The sequence below is a fragment of the Hyperoodon ampullatus genome (assembly GCF_949752795.1).
Source record: "Hyperoodon ampullatus genome assembly, chromosome: 10".
Classification (NCBI taxonomy): domain Eukaryota; kingdom Metazoa; phylum Chordata; class Mammalia; order Artiodactyla; family Ziphiidae; genus Hyperoodon; species Hyperoodon ampullatus.
The window spans coordinates 49,819,887-49,836,951 of record NC_136923.1 but is presented as its reverse complement, the minus strand read 5'-3'; the positions used below and the strand labels follow the sequence as shown (position 1 = coordinate 49,836,951).

Below are 17,065 nucleotides of genomic sequence, written 5' to 3'. Positions count from 1 at the left end.
AAGAATTCTCCGGGAGAGGGGATTTATGGCAATCTATATTTCTTGGAGTTTCTGCTTCTAATTTTGGTTGTGCTGGGTCTTTAGTTGCAGCACGCAGGCTCCTTAGTTGCGGCATGTGGGCTCCTTAGTTGTGGCAGGTGGGCTCCTTAGTTGTGGCATGCAAACTCTTAGTTGCGGCATGCGAACTCTTAGTTTTGGCATGCGTGTGGGATCTAGTTACTTAACCAGGGAATGAACCCCGGCCCCCTGCATTGGGAGTGTGGAGTCTTAACCACTGTGCCACCAGGGAAGTCCCAGGAAGGCTTCTTTCTGCATCTGTTGAATCTCAGATGCCTTCAGCTCAAAAGAATCCTTATGCCAAAGTGTCACATTTTGGGGTGATGTATTCTGATCCCCTTCACCTCCCTCCAAAATAAAAGGTGAAACTTAGAACTGGGGAAGGCAAAGAAATGGGAAATTCTGTATACCAGCTTGCTTGGTTGGGGGGGAAAAAAACACAACACCTTTTTTTCTTTCCTTTTTCTGATAGTTATCTACTGTTTTAGACTTTTAAATGACGGTGAAAACAAATAAGTAAATAATCAGAGATTTGGTATTAAGTGGAATTTCAGGTGTTTGCTTTTTTATGAACCCAGTTGGTGAACACCTTGTGTTATCTTAGACAGAAAATTGTTTTGGTAGCTCTTGATACTGATTCATTTTTTTTTTTTTTTTTTTTTTAAACATCTGATTACAGTGTAATCGATAAAGAAACTTGGTTACAATAATCACAATTACGAATGATTACATTGAGCATACCAAATAATCCTAGTTAAATATTTATGGCTACCAAAAAAAAAGTAAGTCTTCCTTCTGTCTTTGCAACCAATCTCTTAGCGGATTGTCTGTGATGTGCATCACATTCTGGTTTGATGCTTATTTGATAATAAAACTGTTTTCTTTCTCTTCTCTCTATGGAGAGGTTTTCTGGGTTGGCAGATTTCATTTTAACTATGTTTCCCCAACAGTCTGTAACCTTAGGCAAGTTACTTTCTTTTTTTTTTTTTTTGCTTTATCACAAATTTAATCAGTTATATGTATACATATGTTCCCATATCCCCTCCCTTTTGCGTCTCCCTCCCACCCTCCCTATCCCACCCCTCCAGGCGGTCACAAAGCACCGAGCTGATCTCCCTGTGCTATGCGGCTGCTTCCCACTAGCTATCTACCTTACGTTTGGTAGTGTATATATGTCCATGCCGCTCTTTCACTTTGTCACAGCTTACCCTTCCCCCTCCCCATATCCTCAAGTCCATTCTCTAGTAGGTCTGTGTCTTTATTCCTGTCTTACCCCTATGTTCTTCATGACCTTTTTTTTTCTTAAATTCCATATATATGTGTCAGCATACAGTATTTGTCTTTCTCTTTCTGACTTACTTCACTCTGTATGACAGACTCTAGGTCCATCCACCTCATTACAAATAGTTCAATTTCATTTCTTTTTATGGCTGAGTAATATTCCATTGTATGTATGTGCCACATCTTCTTTACCCATTCATCCGATGATGGACACTTAGGTTGTTTCCATCTCCGGGCTATTGTAAATAGGGCTGCTATGAACATTTTGGTACATGTCTCTTTTTGAATTATGGTTTTCTCAGGGTATATGCCCAGTAGTGGGATTGCAGGGTCATATGGTAGTTCTATTTGTAGTTTTTTAAGGAACCTCCATACCGTTCTCCATAGTGGCTGTACCAATTCACATTCCCACCAGCACTGCAAGAGTGTTCCCTTTTTTCCACACCCTCTCCAGCATTTATTGTTTCTAGATTTTTTGATGATGGCCATTCTGACTGGTGTGAGATGATATCTCATTGTAGTTTTGATTTGCATTTCTCTAATGAGTAAAGATGTTGAGCATCCTTTCATGTGTTTGTTGGCAGTCTGTATATCTTCTGTGGAGAAATGTCTATTTAGGTCTTCTGCCCATTTTTGGATTGGGTTGTTTGTTTTTTTGTTATTGAGCTGCATGAGCTGCTTATAAATTTTGGAGATTAATCCTTTGTCAGTTGCTTCATTTGCAAATATTTTCTCCCATTCTGAGGGTTGTCTTTTGGTCTTGTTTATGGTTTCCTTTGCTGTGCAAAAGCTTTTAAGTTTCATTAGGTCCCATGTGTTTATTTTTGTCTTTATTTCCATTTCTCTAGGAGGTGGGTCAAAAAGGATCTTGCTGTGATTTATGTCATAGAGTGTTCTGCCTATGTTGTCCTCTAAGAGTTTGATAGTGTCTGGCCTTACATTTAGGTCTTTAATCCATTTTGAGCTTATTTTTGTGTATGGTGTTAGGGAGTGATCGAATCTCATACTTTTACATGTCCCTGTCCAGTTTTCCCAACACCACTTATTGAAGAGACTGTCCTTTCTCCACTGTACATTCCTGCCTCCTTTATCAAAGATAAGGTGACCATATGTCCGTGGGTTTATCTCTGGGCTTTCTATCCTGTTCCATTGAGCTATCTTTCTGTTTTTGTGCCAGTACCATACTGTCTTGATTACTGCAGCTTTGTAGTATAGTCTGAAGTCAGGGAGCCTGATTCCTCCAGCTCCATTTTTCGTTCTCAAGATTGCTTTGGCTATTCGGGGTCTTTTGTGTTTCCATACAAATTGTGAAATTTTTTGTTCTAGTTCTGTGAAAAATGCCAGTGGTATTTTGATAGGGATTGCATTGAATCTGTAGATTGCTTTGGGTAGTAGAGTCATTTTCACAATGTTGATTCTTCCAATCCAAGAACATGGTACATCTCTCCATCTATTTGTATCATCTTTAATTTCTTTCATCGATACTGATTCATTTTGATGGTTAAAGTGGGGAAAGCAGTACGAATCATTTTGTTCCTTCTCAAGAGTTTGACAGTTTGTATACAGGCAAAACTGACCATTTTCTTGTATTAATCATTGTAATTTTCCTCTTTCTCCAGAAACCAAAAAAATGTTTTGGCCTCTGGTGTATGTTGCCTATAATGTGGGGCTGGGTAAACCTCAGTGCTTGTCATTACCATTGGAAATTGTGTTTACTTTGATTGAAAGGAGCAGGGAACAACTCCTGTGCTGACATGACAATCTCATTCTTTTCCAGAACACTGTATTCGTAGGATTGGTTCATTCCTCCCTTCTTGACCAGGCTGCGATTTGAAGCATGAGTACATAAACCACACATGTCATTGGAACCAGACCTGGTCCCTTCTCTCTGGGTCCTATGTTAGATGCTGTACATGTCATGGACTTGAAAGGGATTTTTTTTTTTTTTTTTACGGTACGCGGGCCTCTCCCTGTTGTGGCCTCTCCCGTTGAGGAGCACAGGCTCCGGACGCGCAGGCTCAGCGGCCATGGCTCACAGGCCCAGCCACTCCGCGGCATATGGGATCTTCCTGGACCGGGGCACGAACCCGCGTCTCCTGCAACAGCAGGCTGACTCTCAACCACTGCGCCACCAGGGAAGCCCAAAGGGATTATTTTCTTGCCAGTTAAAAAATGGCAGGAACAATGTGGAAATCCTGTATCCAGAGCTTGTTAGAAATCTGTATGTACCTAGAAGTCAGACCCCTGCAGTCTGTTTCCTCACAGCCTCAATCTTGCCTTCAGCAGCAGGTCAGAAAAGATGGGTGTGTTAACGGTTTTGCTTTTCTTCGTTGTAGGGATACTACCGAGCTGGTTATTCCTTGCTGCAGTTGCTCCAGCCTTATGAAGCTGCTCACATGTTTTTCAAGGGTCTGCGACTCGTGCAAAGCAGCCAGGACCAGACCCAGGTTGCTGATTTCTTGGTGGGAGTCTTCACCACGATGGGCAGTAAGTCAGGACTGGGGTGAGCCCCCGCCCTCTTTCTTTCTTTTAAAGTGCTTGTGATTTCTTTGAGAGCTTCCTGGGGACTCAGGTTTCTGGGGAGATAATTACAGGGTGTTTTTCTTTGTGGCTTATTTATGTAGCTTGAATGAAACTGGTTTTTACACTAGAAAGCACATGGGAAGCTTTGTTGTATGGGGCCTTTGTGAAAACAGCTGGGTCTTTTTGCACAAATCACTTAAAGCTGTCCCAATTTTCCAGTTTTGTTTCAAACTTCTTAAGTTTTCTGTGTTGCTAACCATAGGGATTTCCCTGCTTATACTACGTGTTTTACGTGATTTTTGCATGTATCTCTCCAGTGTGTCGAGAAAATGTTCCTGTTTGCTATGAAAACAATCTGAAAAGGCTGAGGGAGGGGCCTGTGGAAGCTGACAGTCTACGAGGGACACACCAGGTTGGGCGGGGGGTGGCGGTTTGCATCACTTATTGGGTTATTAGTCTGAAGACCTGGCCTGTGAGATGGCTTTGTCAGTGGCCTGGAATTGGCAAAAATAGACAATTCTGAAACACAATGTAATATGCTCCCTGCCAGGGACAAAGGAGCTCTTTCCCTGGTTATCACAGCGCAGTCTAAAGTTCTGACAATGGTCAGGCTGTTGTTTTCAAATACTGTGTTTGGTCAAATTTAAGATTGCACTAATTTAAGATGCGCCACTAATATATGTTCTGCCATTGAGACAGCAACGATAGCAGCACATGCCCCGATTCTAGAGATGGTAGAATGTGAACAATGACACATGTTAGAATTGCTGGAAAATGCTCTCAGCTTCAGAAATGGGGAAATTACTGCCGATGATAGATTCAACTGATATAGATCCAGCTCTTCCCATTGCAATTGTGGGAAAGCAACTTTTGTGCTCTGTGGATGGGATCCTACAGATTTTTGGGAAGTTCGGCACAGAGAAGGGGAGAGAGCAGTGTCAGGCAGTGGGTGGGAAGGGGTTAGAGGTGGGCTCAGCTGTGTCTCCCGGCAGAGAAATAGGTGTCCAGACAGGTGCTAATGGGTCGCAGCTTTCCCGTCAGCCTTTTGCTGATAGTGACTAAAGCCTGCTTCCCTTTCCTCTGAACCTGATGGCTTGACCCATTCCCTACACTTCCTCATTGTTCTCTGTGTCTTTTAAAAGCCACTGTTCTGTCAGAAGCCAGGCCAGAATTATGGGAATTCCAGACAACTGTCTCTTGGTGACTGCCCCTCTAAGAAATCTGGATCCTGAGGGGGGCAATTAACAGGATTTTTAGGGTAATGCATCTCAGACTTTTCTACCAAAGTATACCTGTTTGGAGGATGAATGTTATGCCCATGGTCCAATTTCTAAATTTTGAAAAATGTATTCATGAACATTGTGTATCCTTTTTATACAATATATGTTTGTTTTGCTATTTACTCATTTTTGGAAATTGCTAGTCCTAGAAGAGGTGCCATGTTATTCTGGCCTGTGAACTGTCGCCTTGGATGTTCTCATCCACGAGTTTGCAGGGTCATGAAATGCAAAAGGCCACTAGCTTGAAAGAGTGCAAATTGACTCAAAGAGCTGCTTGACCTGGGTTCCCGTCTTGGTTTTGTCATGAACTACCGGCACGATAAGCCACGAAGCTTGATCTCATTTCTCATAGTTTCTCACTGTTGGATGAGAATGATATTTGTCACCTTTCTTTCTTTCTTTCTTTCTTTCTTTATTTTTTTGCGGTACGTGGGCCTCTCCCTGTTGTGGCCTCTCCCGTTGAGGAGCACAGGCTCCGGATGCGCAGGCTCAGCGGCCATGGCTCACGGGCCCAGCCGCTCTGCGGCATGTGGGATCCTCCCGGGCGGACTCTCAACCACTGCGCCACCAGGGAAACCCTAAAGTTTAAAAAATTTTTATACAGTTTTTAAAGGTTACTTTCCATTTACAGTTATTACAAAATATTGGCTATGTTCCCTATGTTGTACAATACTTCCTTGAGTCTATCTGATACCCATAGTTTGTACCTCCCACTCCCCCACCCCTATATGGCCCCTCCTTTTTTTTTTTTTTTTTGGCTGTACTACGCTGCTTGCAGGATCTTAGTTCCCCGACCAGGGATCGAACCCTTGCCCCGTGCAGTGAAAGCATGGAGTCCTAACCCCTGGACCACCAGGGAATTCCCAGTTCTCTTTTCTTTTTGATATCTTAAATTTATCATTTGTCTATGTGCGGTTTTAATTGGAGGACCTTTTCCTAGATGTTCTAGACTTTCCCTAAGTTAAAATTTCTAAATTCTGGAACTTTCTTTCAGGTGACCCTATTGTTTTGCAAAGTTTCTTGCCCTGCTTTGATTATATTTTCACTACTGGATTCTCAACTGAAGTATGGCAATCTGTAATGGAAAAGTTGGCAAAGAAAGGATTATGGCATGTAAGTGAAAGGAGATGGCTCTCTTGTGGGGAAAGTACATTCTTGCTTAAATGATTTCTTTCTGCTGGCACTGGGGGATTATAATTTAGTACTTGCTTATCTTGATGCCAAAGTAACTTTTAAACTTTAACCTCATTAAAGATGAAAAGTCACCGAGATATATTAGTTTGCCAGTTTCCATTTTTTAAGCTAGGAAAACAGTTTGTGGCAACCTCACTCTTTGTTGTGTCTCCACTGTCATCAAAGAAGTGTAAAGTCCAGATGCTAATGGTGATGTGGAATGAGGGAAATAAACAATTGCCTATTCATCTTCATAATCCTCTTTATGCGGCATTTGCTAGCCAGGGCCTGATAACGTGCCTGTGCTTCTCAGAGGGTTGCTGTATGATTTCAAGGGACTGTTACTCTCAGGTAGCAGCAAGGCTGTAGGACCTGAATCCAGAGCCAGGAATCCATAGGATGGAGGAGCCCAGTGGACTGTGGAAACTGGGCTTCAGTGCCACACAGGTGCCTCCCTGAATCCAAATCCTCCCCAGTCTAGTCTGGGCTAATTCCTTCCTCTCTGAGCCACATTTCCTCATTTGGAAGTTGCAGGATATAAACCTATTCCCTCCCGGTTGAGGTGAGGATTAGAAATAATGGACCAAAAGCACCTGATAATAATGTTCATTGAGGGTTTACAGTGTGCCAGACACTGAGCCAAAGGGGTTTAATAACACCTGGCACCTGTATGCTCAGTGCCCAATGAGTAGTAGCTGTCATTGATGGCAGCCTATAAGCGCCCTTGAGAATGGGCTGGCCCAGGCTGGGAGTTTGGTTAGAAAGGGCCTGCAGGCTTTTTAAAGCCAGGTAGTCCAGAAAAGTCACCAAAAGCAAGGGCAGCCTGTAAGGACTCTGGACCCAGGAAGGCTGGATGACTGTAGGATACAGGATTCTTCGGTTTTTGAGAAGGTCACAGGTGCTATTGGGAATCTAATGAAATCGATGGGACTCTCTTTGCACACACACATACACACAATTACGAGTGTAGCTTCAGGGAGTTCATGGGAACCCCCTAAAGTCTGGCCACGGGCTCCCAGAAGCACATCCCCATATTACAGTCTCGAGAACGTGGCAGTGAGGGGGCAGAAAGCAGGCTGCACTCTTGGGGAACCAGGAATCAGAAATCCGGGGCCCTGTTAACAAGAAATCTGGGATCTTCTCTTTTCCGATAAGATGGGTAAACTAAGAGATCTTTCTAGCTTTATTTTAAAAAGTGCTAAAATTCTGTGATTCCAAGTGTTAGGGTAGATCTGTGAATGGGAGGCCCTGGGCCTCATTAACAGGAAAGTAGTTCCTTTTACAGCCTCCAGGAAAGAATGTTTTACGTCCCCTCTTCCCCACGTGGGATGAACGTGAATAGAGCTCCGTAGTCTATGTGGGGAGGGAGGGACTGGGAGCCCAGTAGCTCCTGACGGGCTATCACCCAGCCAGCCATGGAGGCCCAGGAATCCAGCCCAAGTGGTGGTCCCATATCCTACCAGCAGTGGAGCCTAGGCCATTTTCAAACACTGCAGACGGAGGCACCTTATAAAAGCCAGGCCAGCCATCAGGGTTGTCAGAGCCCTGAACCTGTCATCTGGGAGAGTCTGGGCAGTGGGATCTGTTTAGGGTGAGCAGTTAAGAGTGGGCATCAAACTGAAAGAAGCTGGAAGCAAGATGTAGCCATAGACTGAGTTCCTGTGGTGCCACGCCCACCGGACAAGAACATATGTCAGGGATGTGGATTCTGAGACTGGGCCTCCAGTCATGGCCATGCCAAGCCTAGAACTCCTGGACCAGCTGGCGTACCTGGATGATCCCAGTAGGGGCCTCTCAGGATTTGCTCTCTGTGTGACCTAGGGAAAGTTGCTTAACTTCTCTGGGATTCAGTTTAGGGTCAGTGTTTTAACAATGGACTTTATGAGAAAAAAAAAAAAAAAAAAGTCCTGATCTGCGGCATTTGCCGCTTCCTGTAGTGTAAATTCTCTCGATTTCAGCGGCCAATTTCAAGCTGCTAAGTCGACTGGAGGACTCAGATTTGGGAAGAGATGTGCACAGTGAGCTCTCACTGATAGGAGCTGCCCCAGCACACCACTTGATAGGGTCTCATGGACCCCAAATAGCAGTAATGTGCTAAAGAATTAATTGGGGTGGGCTATTTCAAAAGGATTTGATTCTTCTACTTGCTAAGCTTTAAGAACTTTGCAGGAAATTACTTCTTTACCTCCCTGCTCCTGTACTGTCCCAATGCTGCCTGCCATCGGCTGCTCCTGCCATCGGCTGCTCCTGTCCTCAGCAGGCTTTGAGGAAAGGTGGAGAGAGCTTAGCTCTCAGCACCAACAGGAAGTTTGCCAGACAGAGACATTTTGGTTATCATGGCTCAGGCTGAAGAGCTTGGCAGGTGACTTAAAAAAAGAGACAGGGCTAGAGGGTGTCTTGTTCTGTTTTTTTGTTTCTGTGTTTTAAAGCTTAAGATTAATTTTGTTCTAATAACCCATGTGGAGACCATTATTGTTCCAGCTTTTTCTGTTTCTCCCCTTTCATCAGTCATTTCTACTTCTGTCAGCGAGAAAAGACCGGCTACCGAGAAATCTCCACGTCCCAAATTTATCACTGAAAAGTCTCTTTGAGGTAAGGTGGCTTCTTGACACATACGGTTTCAAGTCAGGCCACTTCCGGCCTGTGGTGTTTGGGACCTTCCCCTTCAGCCATCTCACTGCAAATTTGTTATTTATAGTAATCTTAGGCTGGTGCCACAGCTAATCAGGGTTTTACTGATTCTAAACTTCATGGGTGGGGGGTGGGAGAAGGGGGAATTGGATGAAGGCGGTCAAAAGGTAACCACTTCAGTTATATGATAAATAAGTCCAAGGGATGTCACGTACAACATGATGAATATAAGGAACACGGCTGTATGTTCTATATGAAAGTTGTTGAGAGAGCAAATCCTGAGCGCTCTCATCACAAAAAGAATTTTTCTTTTTTTAATTTAATGTTGTATCTATATGAGATGGTGGATGTTCACTAAACTTGTGGTCACCATTTCACGATGTAGGTAAGCCAAATCATTCTGCTATATACCTTAAATATATACAGTGCTGTATGTCAAACTATATCTCAATAAAACTGGAAGAAAAAGAACCCCAAACTTTATGGGGAAGGAGTTTGAAGTTTCATATTGATATGGCAACTGCCATAATTCTTCCTGTGTTTTTTTTTTCCAGAAATATGTCTTCATCGGACTTTATGAGAAAATGGAACAGGTGCCCAGGCTAGTCCAGTGGCTCATCTCCATGGGTGCAAGCATCGAGACCATAGGACCGTACCCTCTGCATGCCCTCATGCACCTCTGCATCCAGGCCAGTGAGTTCTCTCCTGATGGAACGCCCTCCACACTGCCCTCCAGCTCGGACCTCAGGGACTGCGCTTAGCTCAAGTGAAACCAGAATGTGGAATATTCAGATGATTTGAATAGTTCATGATTTGATCATTCAGATAAATGAAGGCAGCAGGGAAACAGCATCATTTTTCCTTCTCCTGGGACCTCATAGCCAGAGGCCCACACTGAAAGGATTCTGTGTTCTCAGACAGATCCTGGCAGCAGAGTGGAGCCCTGGGATTCAAGGACAGGCCTTGGGACAGACAGCCTTTGCTGGACAGAGCTCTCAGGGAAGCTGTGGAGGGAGTTTCCTCCCGGTGGCAAAGGCAGCCATGGTCTTTTTCCGAGTTCATTTTCTCTCGACTAGAGGACCAACTACTGTGGGGAGTGCGAGGGGGAAACCCCAAGGGAAACACTGGCTATTGCTGATACAGTTTGCTTGTGGTTCTTTTAAAGGAATCCTATTTTCATATATGTATATACAATTCTTCTTTTTTTAGTCTTCACCACCTGGCTATAGGATTTGAATTTTAAAACATTTTTATCATTAAAACACACACACATACAATATCCACATTTACACTTTAGATAGAAGTCTGTTTTTCTTTTCTAAGCATATGTAGCTTCACTGTTGGACACTGACCCACACTATCTTAGAGCCAGAAGGAGCCAAGAGAACTTGTCTACACTGTCTTCCTCTTTTAGGCTGTAGCATCTCCTCAAGATGGGAGTGGGAGTGGCCAGTGGCTTGAAGACCTGAGCCCCCATCTTTACTTCAGCCAGATTTGCCCTGTTATACATTTCATCTATTGGAGAATCCATAAAAGGTTTCACTCTTATACAGTGGATAAAACATTTAAAAGTATGAAGTCTGATTAAAAGCAATCTGATCCAATCCTCCCAGTTTCAAATTAGGCGTGCCTCTGGGTATGAAATTCACAATCCCTCTCTGTGTCTATTTTTTAAGTTTGCTCCTACGGTTAGAGGCAGGTGTGGATGAGATCAAGACTTCAAGTTTATCCCCGATTCATCTCTCAGAGGAAAACTGACATGGTGACAAATGGTGTCCACAGAGTTAGCAGAATTATGTGGCTTTCCAGGACTTACAAGGAAGGAGTCTGGGGAAAAAGTTTGAAATCTCTGTCCTGTTGATAGTAATGTAGTGGGGTAATGATTGTTGCCCTGCCCAGGTCCTCTTTATGACCAGTGCCCCCAGCCCCACCTGCTGCACCACAGCTGCCTCCTTTGCCAGGGAGCTGCTCTTTGCCAATAGGCACCATCTCCCTCTCTGGAGGCGGTTCTGTAGCTCTGGATTGATTGACACCGGGGTACAAAAGGTGTGCCCTTGCCTCAAGGTGGGTCAGCACTGTAGTGCAGTTCCTGCTCCACAGCTCCCTGTGGGATCAGGCTGAAGCCGACTCAGCTGAGGCCACATCTCTGCTTGCCTTCATCCCCTGCCCTGCCCTGCTTCCCTCCCTGTCTTTCTCCCTCTGTCAATAAATCACACATACAAGAATCCCTGTCTCAGGCTCTGCCTCTAGGGAATCTGACTCAAGTTTCCTATGAATAACTTTATATGACTCATCATTTCAATGCACAGACTCTGTGTCTCCACACCTGTTTGTGGCAAGTGACAATGTGTGTTGGATGCCCCTTGGGTTCCCTCGGTGTGGTGCACAGTGATTTGCTTTGCAGCTCTTCTGTGTGTTGAAAATAACATCAGTTATTTTCAGGGGAAAACCATCTTTTCAAGTGGTTAATGGACTACAAGCCCGAGTGGAAAGGTCACATCAACCAGAAGGACGAGGATGGCCGTACTGTCCTGCACGTGGTTGCCGCCCACTCCCCAGGGTACCTCACCAAGCGTAAGTGGCAGCACCACTCAGAGCTGTGCTGTGGGTGGAGTGACTTCAGGTGCTTGGGAACCCACACAACTGACCGCTTTACCCGTGCCATCCGTGACAGGCTTTAATAGTCAAAAATACCAAGTTATGCATTCCTTTTTTGGGGGATCATATTTTCAGTTTGCTTTTCAGAAAGAAGTTTACTCTAATATATTTTATCCTTGAAAGTCTTATCCAGTGATACTCCTCTTGAGCAAAACTACTTACGTAGCTTTAAATTTTAAAAAACTTTCTGTGGTTTAAGACTCTAAGCATTAATTTTTTTCTGGATTTAATTATTACAAAATTATCATTACTACAGAGATCACCAAAGCAACATAAATATATTAAATTTTCTGTAAGTAATTGTTAAAAAAAATAATTTGGGAGGGAGGTGAGAGAAGGATGTGTCATGGTGCCTTTTAAAAGGGGCTTGGCAGCTACGTAATTTTCCCTTAGGTTGATACTCTGGAGGTCAGGAGCTTTCACCTCCTTTGGGGCAATACTTTGGTAATTGCATGAGTTCTCTATACTATGTAACCAATCACCGTAAACTTAGTGGCTTATTATAATACTCTAACTCTGTGGGTTAGTAGTCTGACATGATCTGACTGAGTTTTCTGCTCAGTGTCTCTTGAGACTGTAATCAAGGTACTGGCTGAGGCTGCATTCTCATCTGGAGTTCCAGGCCTTCCTTCAAGCTCACATGATTGTGGCAGAATCCGGTTCCTTGTAGTTGTAGGACAGAGGTCCTGTTTTCTTGCTGGCTGTCAGCTTCTACAGACTGCACACATTCTTTGTCCTATGGCCTCCTCTGTCTTCAAAGCCAGCAGGGGAAAACTTCTTGCGCATCAGATTCCTCATACTTTGAATCTCTGCCCTCTTCTGTCTCTGACCTCTAAACCTTTGACCTTTAGGGCTCACGTGATCAGGCCAGGATAATCTCCCTACCTTAAGGTCAACTGCTTTGGGACCTTAAATACATTTGCAAAGTCTCATCATAGCAGAGTTTAGATTAGTATTAAATGGGTAACTGGGAGAAGGTGTGTGTACACCAGGGGTTGGGAATCTCAGGGTCTCTGAGAATTCTGCCTATCACAGTGAGGTACTTGATGGGTAAGAAGTATGACTTTTTAATTTTGTCTTATTTTTGTAAAATGGGAGAAAAGCAGTTGTGACTGGGGAGATGGGGAAGGAGAGCATCACCAGCAGGACGATACCTGGAGTGGAGGTGCTTTGTTAAGGTGGTGAATTTTAGGAAAGCACGGGTATGGAAGCTGGGAATTGGGCATTGATTCCTTTAACCCTCTGTGCTCACGTAAGTCTTGGTACCTCCAGGGATACACCTGTTACATTCTGAAATCTGTTGCACCTGTGATCACAGAGACACCTTGATGCTTGGCAAATAGATACGTCAAAGCAGCAAATGGAGCTGGCAGCCAGAGGTGGAGGTGCAAGGGTTGAAACAGTGACAAGAAGACTCTGATGCAAAAGCAATTGCCACTTTCTTCTCTTGTCTCCAGACAGGCTTTTTTTCTGGGAGTATATTCTGTTTCCTCTCTAGGGAATAAAGAAATCTGAAGTCACAGCTTGCTGTCATCCTTACAGCTGTAACTGTTGCCTAGTAACCAGATTCCCCCTCTCCTTGCTTGTTGCCAAGGAGAAGGGAGAAAGGTAGAGAGAAGCGCACTTCTGAACCTCTTAAAAGCTATTGTCCTTCCCACTCCACACAGGACTCCTTGCTCTGGGGACGTGGCTGAATTGCCCAAGGCCGTCAGTTTCTATAAGCAGAGAGGGACACTGGTCCCCTTGCCCCAGGCTGCTCAGGCCGGGAACTGGGAGGAAGTGCACTCATGGGGACGTCTCCTTATGGAAGAAGCCATGACAAACCCCACCCCGCTTCTCACTTTGGCCTGCTTTAGGACAAACAGACGATGTGCAGATGCTCCTGAGCTTTGGGGCAGACCCCACTCTGCTGGATCGACAGTCCCAGTCTGCCGTGGATGTCCTGAAGAGGAGCAAGAACTTCAGAGCCATTGAGAAAATCAACAGTCACTTGGCAAAGCTGGCAGCATGTTCTAAGGACCTCTCAGGTACAGTTTCCAGGGAATTAACTTTTTAGAGGGGGCAAAACTGGTTCTGTGCCATTAGGTATAAATCAGTTTATCTTTTCTTGGTACATGAAGATGGAAGTGAGCACCCCCCCCCCAATCTTTGGAAACCTTGTTTGCTTTTTTTGAAAGATAGAATGAGACAACTTTTACTGTGAGAGTGTCTACCACTTTCTGGAAACTTGGCAAGTCTACCTTTGGGCAGTAAGGGTGATTTTTTTTTTCCCATGCATGCACACAGTAAGAAAGAAAAAATTCAGACAGAACATGAGATAACAAAAATCAAGCCCACTTTTCAGAAACAACCATAGCTAACAATTAAAACCATACTTATAGGGCTTCCCTGGTGGCGCAGTGGTTGAGGGTCCGCCTGCCGATGCAGGGGACACGGGTTCGTGCCCCAGTCCGGGAGGATCCCACACGCCACGGAGCGGCTGGGCCCATGAGCCATGGCCACTGGGCCTGCGCGTCCGGAGCCTGTGCTCCACAACGGGAGAGGCCGCAACAGTGAGAGGCCCGCGTACCGCAAAAACAAAAAACTATACTTATAGCTCTATTTTTTTTTTTTTTTTTTTGTGGTACACGGGCCTCTCACTGTTGTGGCCTCTCCCGTTGCGGAATACAGGCTCAGGACACGTAGGCTCAGCGGCCATGGCTCATGGGCCTAGCCGCTCCGTGGCATGTGGGATCTTCCCAGACCGGGGAACGAACCCGTGTCCCCTGCATCGGCAGGCGGACTCCCAACCACTGCGCCACCAGGGAAGCCCTATAGCTCTATTTTTTGATCTGTCAGTTTGGGACGGCATATATGGACTAACTGCTGTATAAGGTAAAGTGCAACAAGTCAGCCCTCGTTGTTGAATTTTGTCTAGTAAAGTTATTTCTGTCATTTACATCCTATTCCTTAACTCTGGGTTTTCTGTGTTTCATCTATAGATTGATTCTGAACATTGAAAACCATTAAATCACATTTACATGGTAGTATGATTTCTACAAATAGTAGCATAGTTGGACCCATAAAAAAGAATCACCAAATGCCCCGAAAACTTTGCTCTTTAAATGTGATACTCTTTGAGCATCCTGGCTTGATGAACCATATACATACACATTATTGTATATGTGTATATATGTATGTACACACATATATTTTTAGACTTTATTTAGACTTTAACTTAGACGGTAGCCCCAGCACGTATATATTATGCTTCTTTTAGTTCTTGCGCTCATATGTGGCTCTTGTGGCTCACACTGTCTGTCTAGATTTTTCTCTTACTCTGCTAGGTACCAACTCCAGTAAGTTTTTCATGGAGGAGATATGCATAGTAGACTTATGGTGTTTTTGAAAATGTCTTTATCCTTAGATTGAGAATTGGTCTTCAGATAGGTATTGTATTTTATCGATCCTCAGTTGCACTTTCCCCCCACATTGTGCCATCTTTGAAACTGGAATGTGTTTCACAGTCAGTGACGTGTCACAGTTTAATGGCAGCGTTTTCTGGTGTGTCTGACAATCTGGGGTCTCTTAGACTTATGAAATACTCTGTAAAGCCTCTTTCCTTACAACTTTGTATTCTAGCCTCTGTTACTGATTAGATGTCAGTTTCATTCATTTTCCCTTTTAGAATTTTCTGTCCTTAGAGTTGTGGAATTTCCCTGGGATGTGTCTAGATGTGGGTCCTTATTCATTCTTCTTGTCTGGCACCTGCTGGCCTCTTTCAATCTAACTTTTTTTTAGCTCAGAGAAACTATTTTCTATAATTTCGTTCGCTTCCAGCATCTCTTTGTCACCACTTTCACGTGGATGAGCTTCCTGAATTTATAACATCTCTCTACTTTCCCTAACATTTTCTTTCGAGATCTTTAACTAGGACTTTAGCTTTTCCTTTTATAATTCAGCTTGCCTATTGCATTTTTTAATTTGGAAACTCAGTTTTCATTTCTAAGAACTCTTTCTGGTTCTCTGATTGTTTCCTACCTGTGACAACTTGTGCTTGATTGACATTTGCCACTTCTTCTTGAATGGCCTTTAAGAATGATGAGAATGGGCTTCCCTGGTGGCGCGGTGGTTGAGAGTCCGCCTGCCGATGCAGGGAACACGGGTTCGTGCCCCGGTCCAGGAGGATCCCACATGCCGCGGAGCGGCTGGGCCTGTGAGCCATGGCCGCTGAGCCTGCGCGTCCGGAGCCTGTGCTCCACAACGGGAGAGGCCACAACAGTGAGAGGACCGCGTACCGCAAAAAAAAAAAAAAAAAAAGAATGATGAGAATTTTTTTAAAGACCATTGTCCTCTCTTCTGTGAGTTATTTATGTTTTGGGGGGCCTTAGTTGATCCCTCTTCTTGCTTCTCTTTTGTGCTATTGCTTTTCCTATTTTATCTTCTGATCTTTGGATGGTTTGTATTTATGAATGAACAACTAGACTTATTAATACTTAATAGATGGTTAGTGTGCATTTATTGAAGTTATTTGGATGTGTTTCTCCAGAAACACTCCCCCACTGGAATGGGTGAGTAGGCGGCAGGTTGTAGGCAGCACATGGGGTGTGTGTGGTGGGGAGAGTGGGAGGCACCCTTCCAGGCTGGGGATCGTGGCAATTTTCAGGATCAGGAAAGTTTTATATGAGGGAGATTGAAGCTGCTTTTCCTTTAACACTGCCCCCTGTTTCCCCATCTATGTTTTAATTTTTATTCATTTATTTAAAATATCTCCTGTTGTTTCTGTGAGAACATGGGAATAAATGTATTTGCAGAGTCCTGTTTTTCTGGGATGTTCTTTTAAAGCTGTGATATGTCATGTTTAGTGTTTTTTTTTTTTTGCGGTACGCGGGCCTCTCACTGTTGTGGCCTCTCCTGTTGCGGAGCACAGGCTCTGGACGCGCAGGCTCAGTGGCCATGGCTCACGGGCCCAGCCGCTCCGTGGCATGTGGGATCTTCCCAGACCGGGGCACAAACCCGTGTCCCCTGCATAGGCAGGCGGACTCTCAACCACTGCGCCACCAGGGAAGCCCCATGTTTAGTTTTTAAATGACTTCTGCTTTAAGGAATTGTAATTCTGTGAGGTGGTGTAATTAATAACTTATTGTGAGAGGCCTCCTGAGAGCTTATACCTGTAACCTCAGTTTCAGGATGCTTTCTACTGTTTGAGAAATTGAAAATAACCAAACAGATTTCTCTGCCAATGAATTTCAAGGTTTTAAAATAAGCTTTTAGAGAAGGACCACCATTGAATGGTAGAAAATGGCTGATGCGCTTGCAAATTTATTGTTCATTAATTCTAATCTTAATTCTTAGAATGCTGTAGACTTTAGCATGTCATGCACTTTTGTTTTTGTTTTTAAAGTTTTGATTTTTTTCAGTTTCCTGGTATAATAGAATCTTAAATATCTGCTGATTCTGCCTTTCTCACTAGCTGCTGGGGG

General features: G+C 44.1%; 1 protein-coding gene across 1 annotated transcript in view; it reads left to right on the top strand.

Annotated features, from left to right (window-relative positions):
* The window catches only part of TRANK1 (tetratricopeptide repeat and ankyrin repeat containing 1), a gene marked incomplete at its 3' end in the record, with an annotated part of 66,841 nt that overhangs the window by 5,104 nt on the left and 44,672 nt on the right, over nt 1–17,065 (top strand). The window contains exons 3-8 of the mRNA XM_079712398.1: nt 3,675–3,825; nt 6,136–6,254; nt 8,823–8,906; nt 9,500–9,638; nt 11,388–11,519; nt 13,460–13,630. Coding sequence (XP_079568524.1) covers nt 3,675–3,825; nt 6,136–6,254; nt 8,823–8,906; nt 9,500–9,638; nt 11,388–11,519; nt 13,460–13,630 — 796 coding nt within the window. The remainder of the gene's footprint in view (nt 1–3,674; nt 3,826–6,135; nt 6,255–8,822; nt 8,907–9,499; nt 9,639–11,387; nt 11,520–13,459; nt 13,631–17,065) is intronic.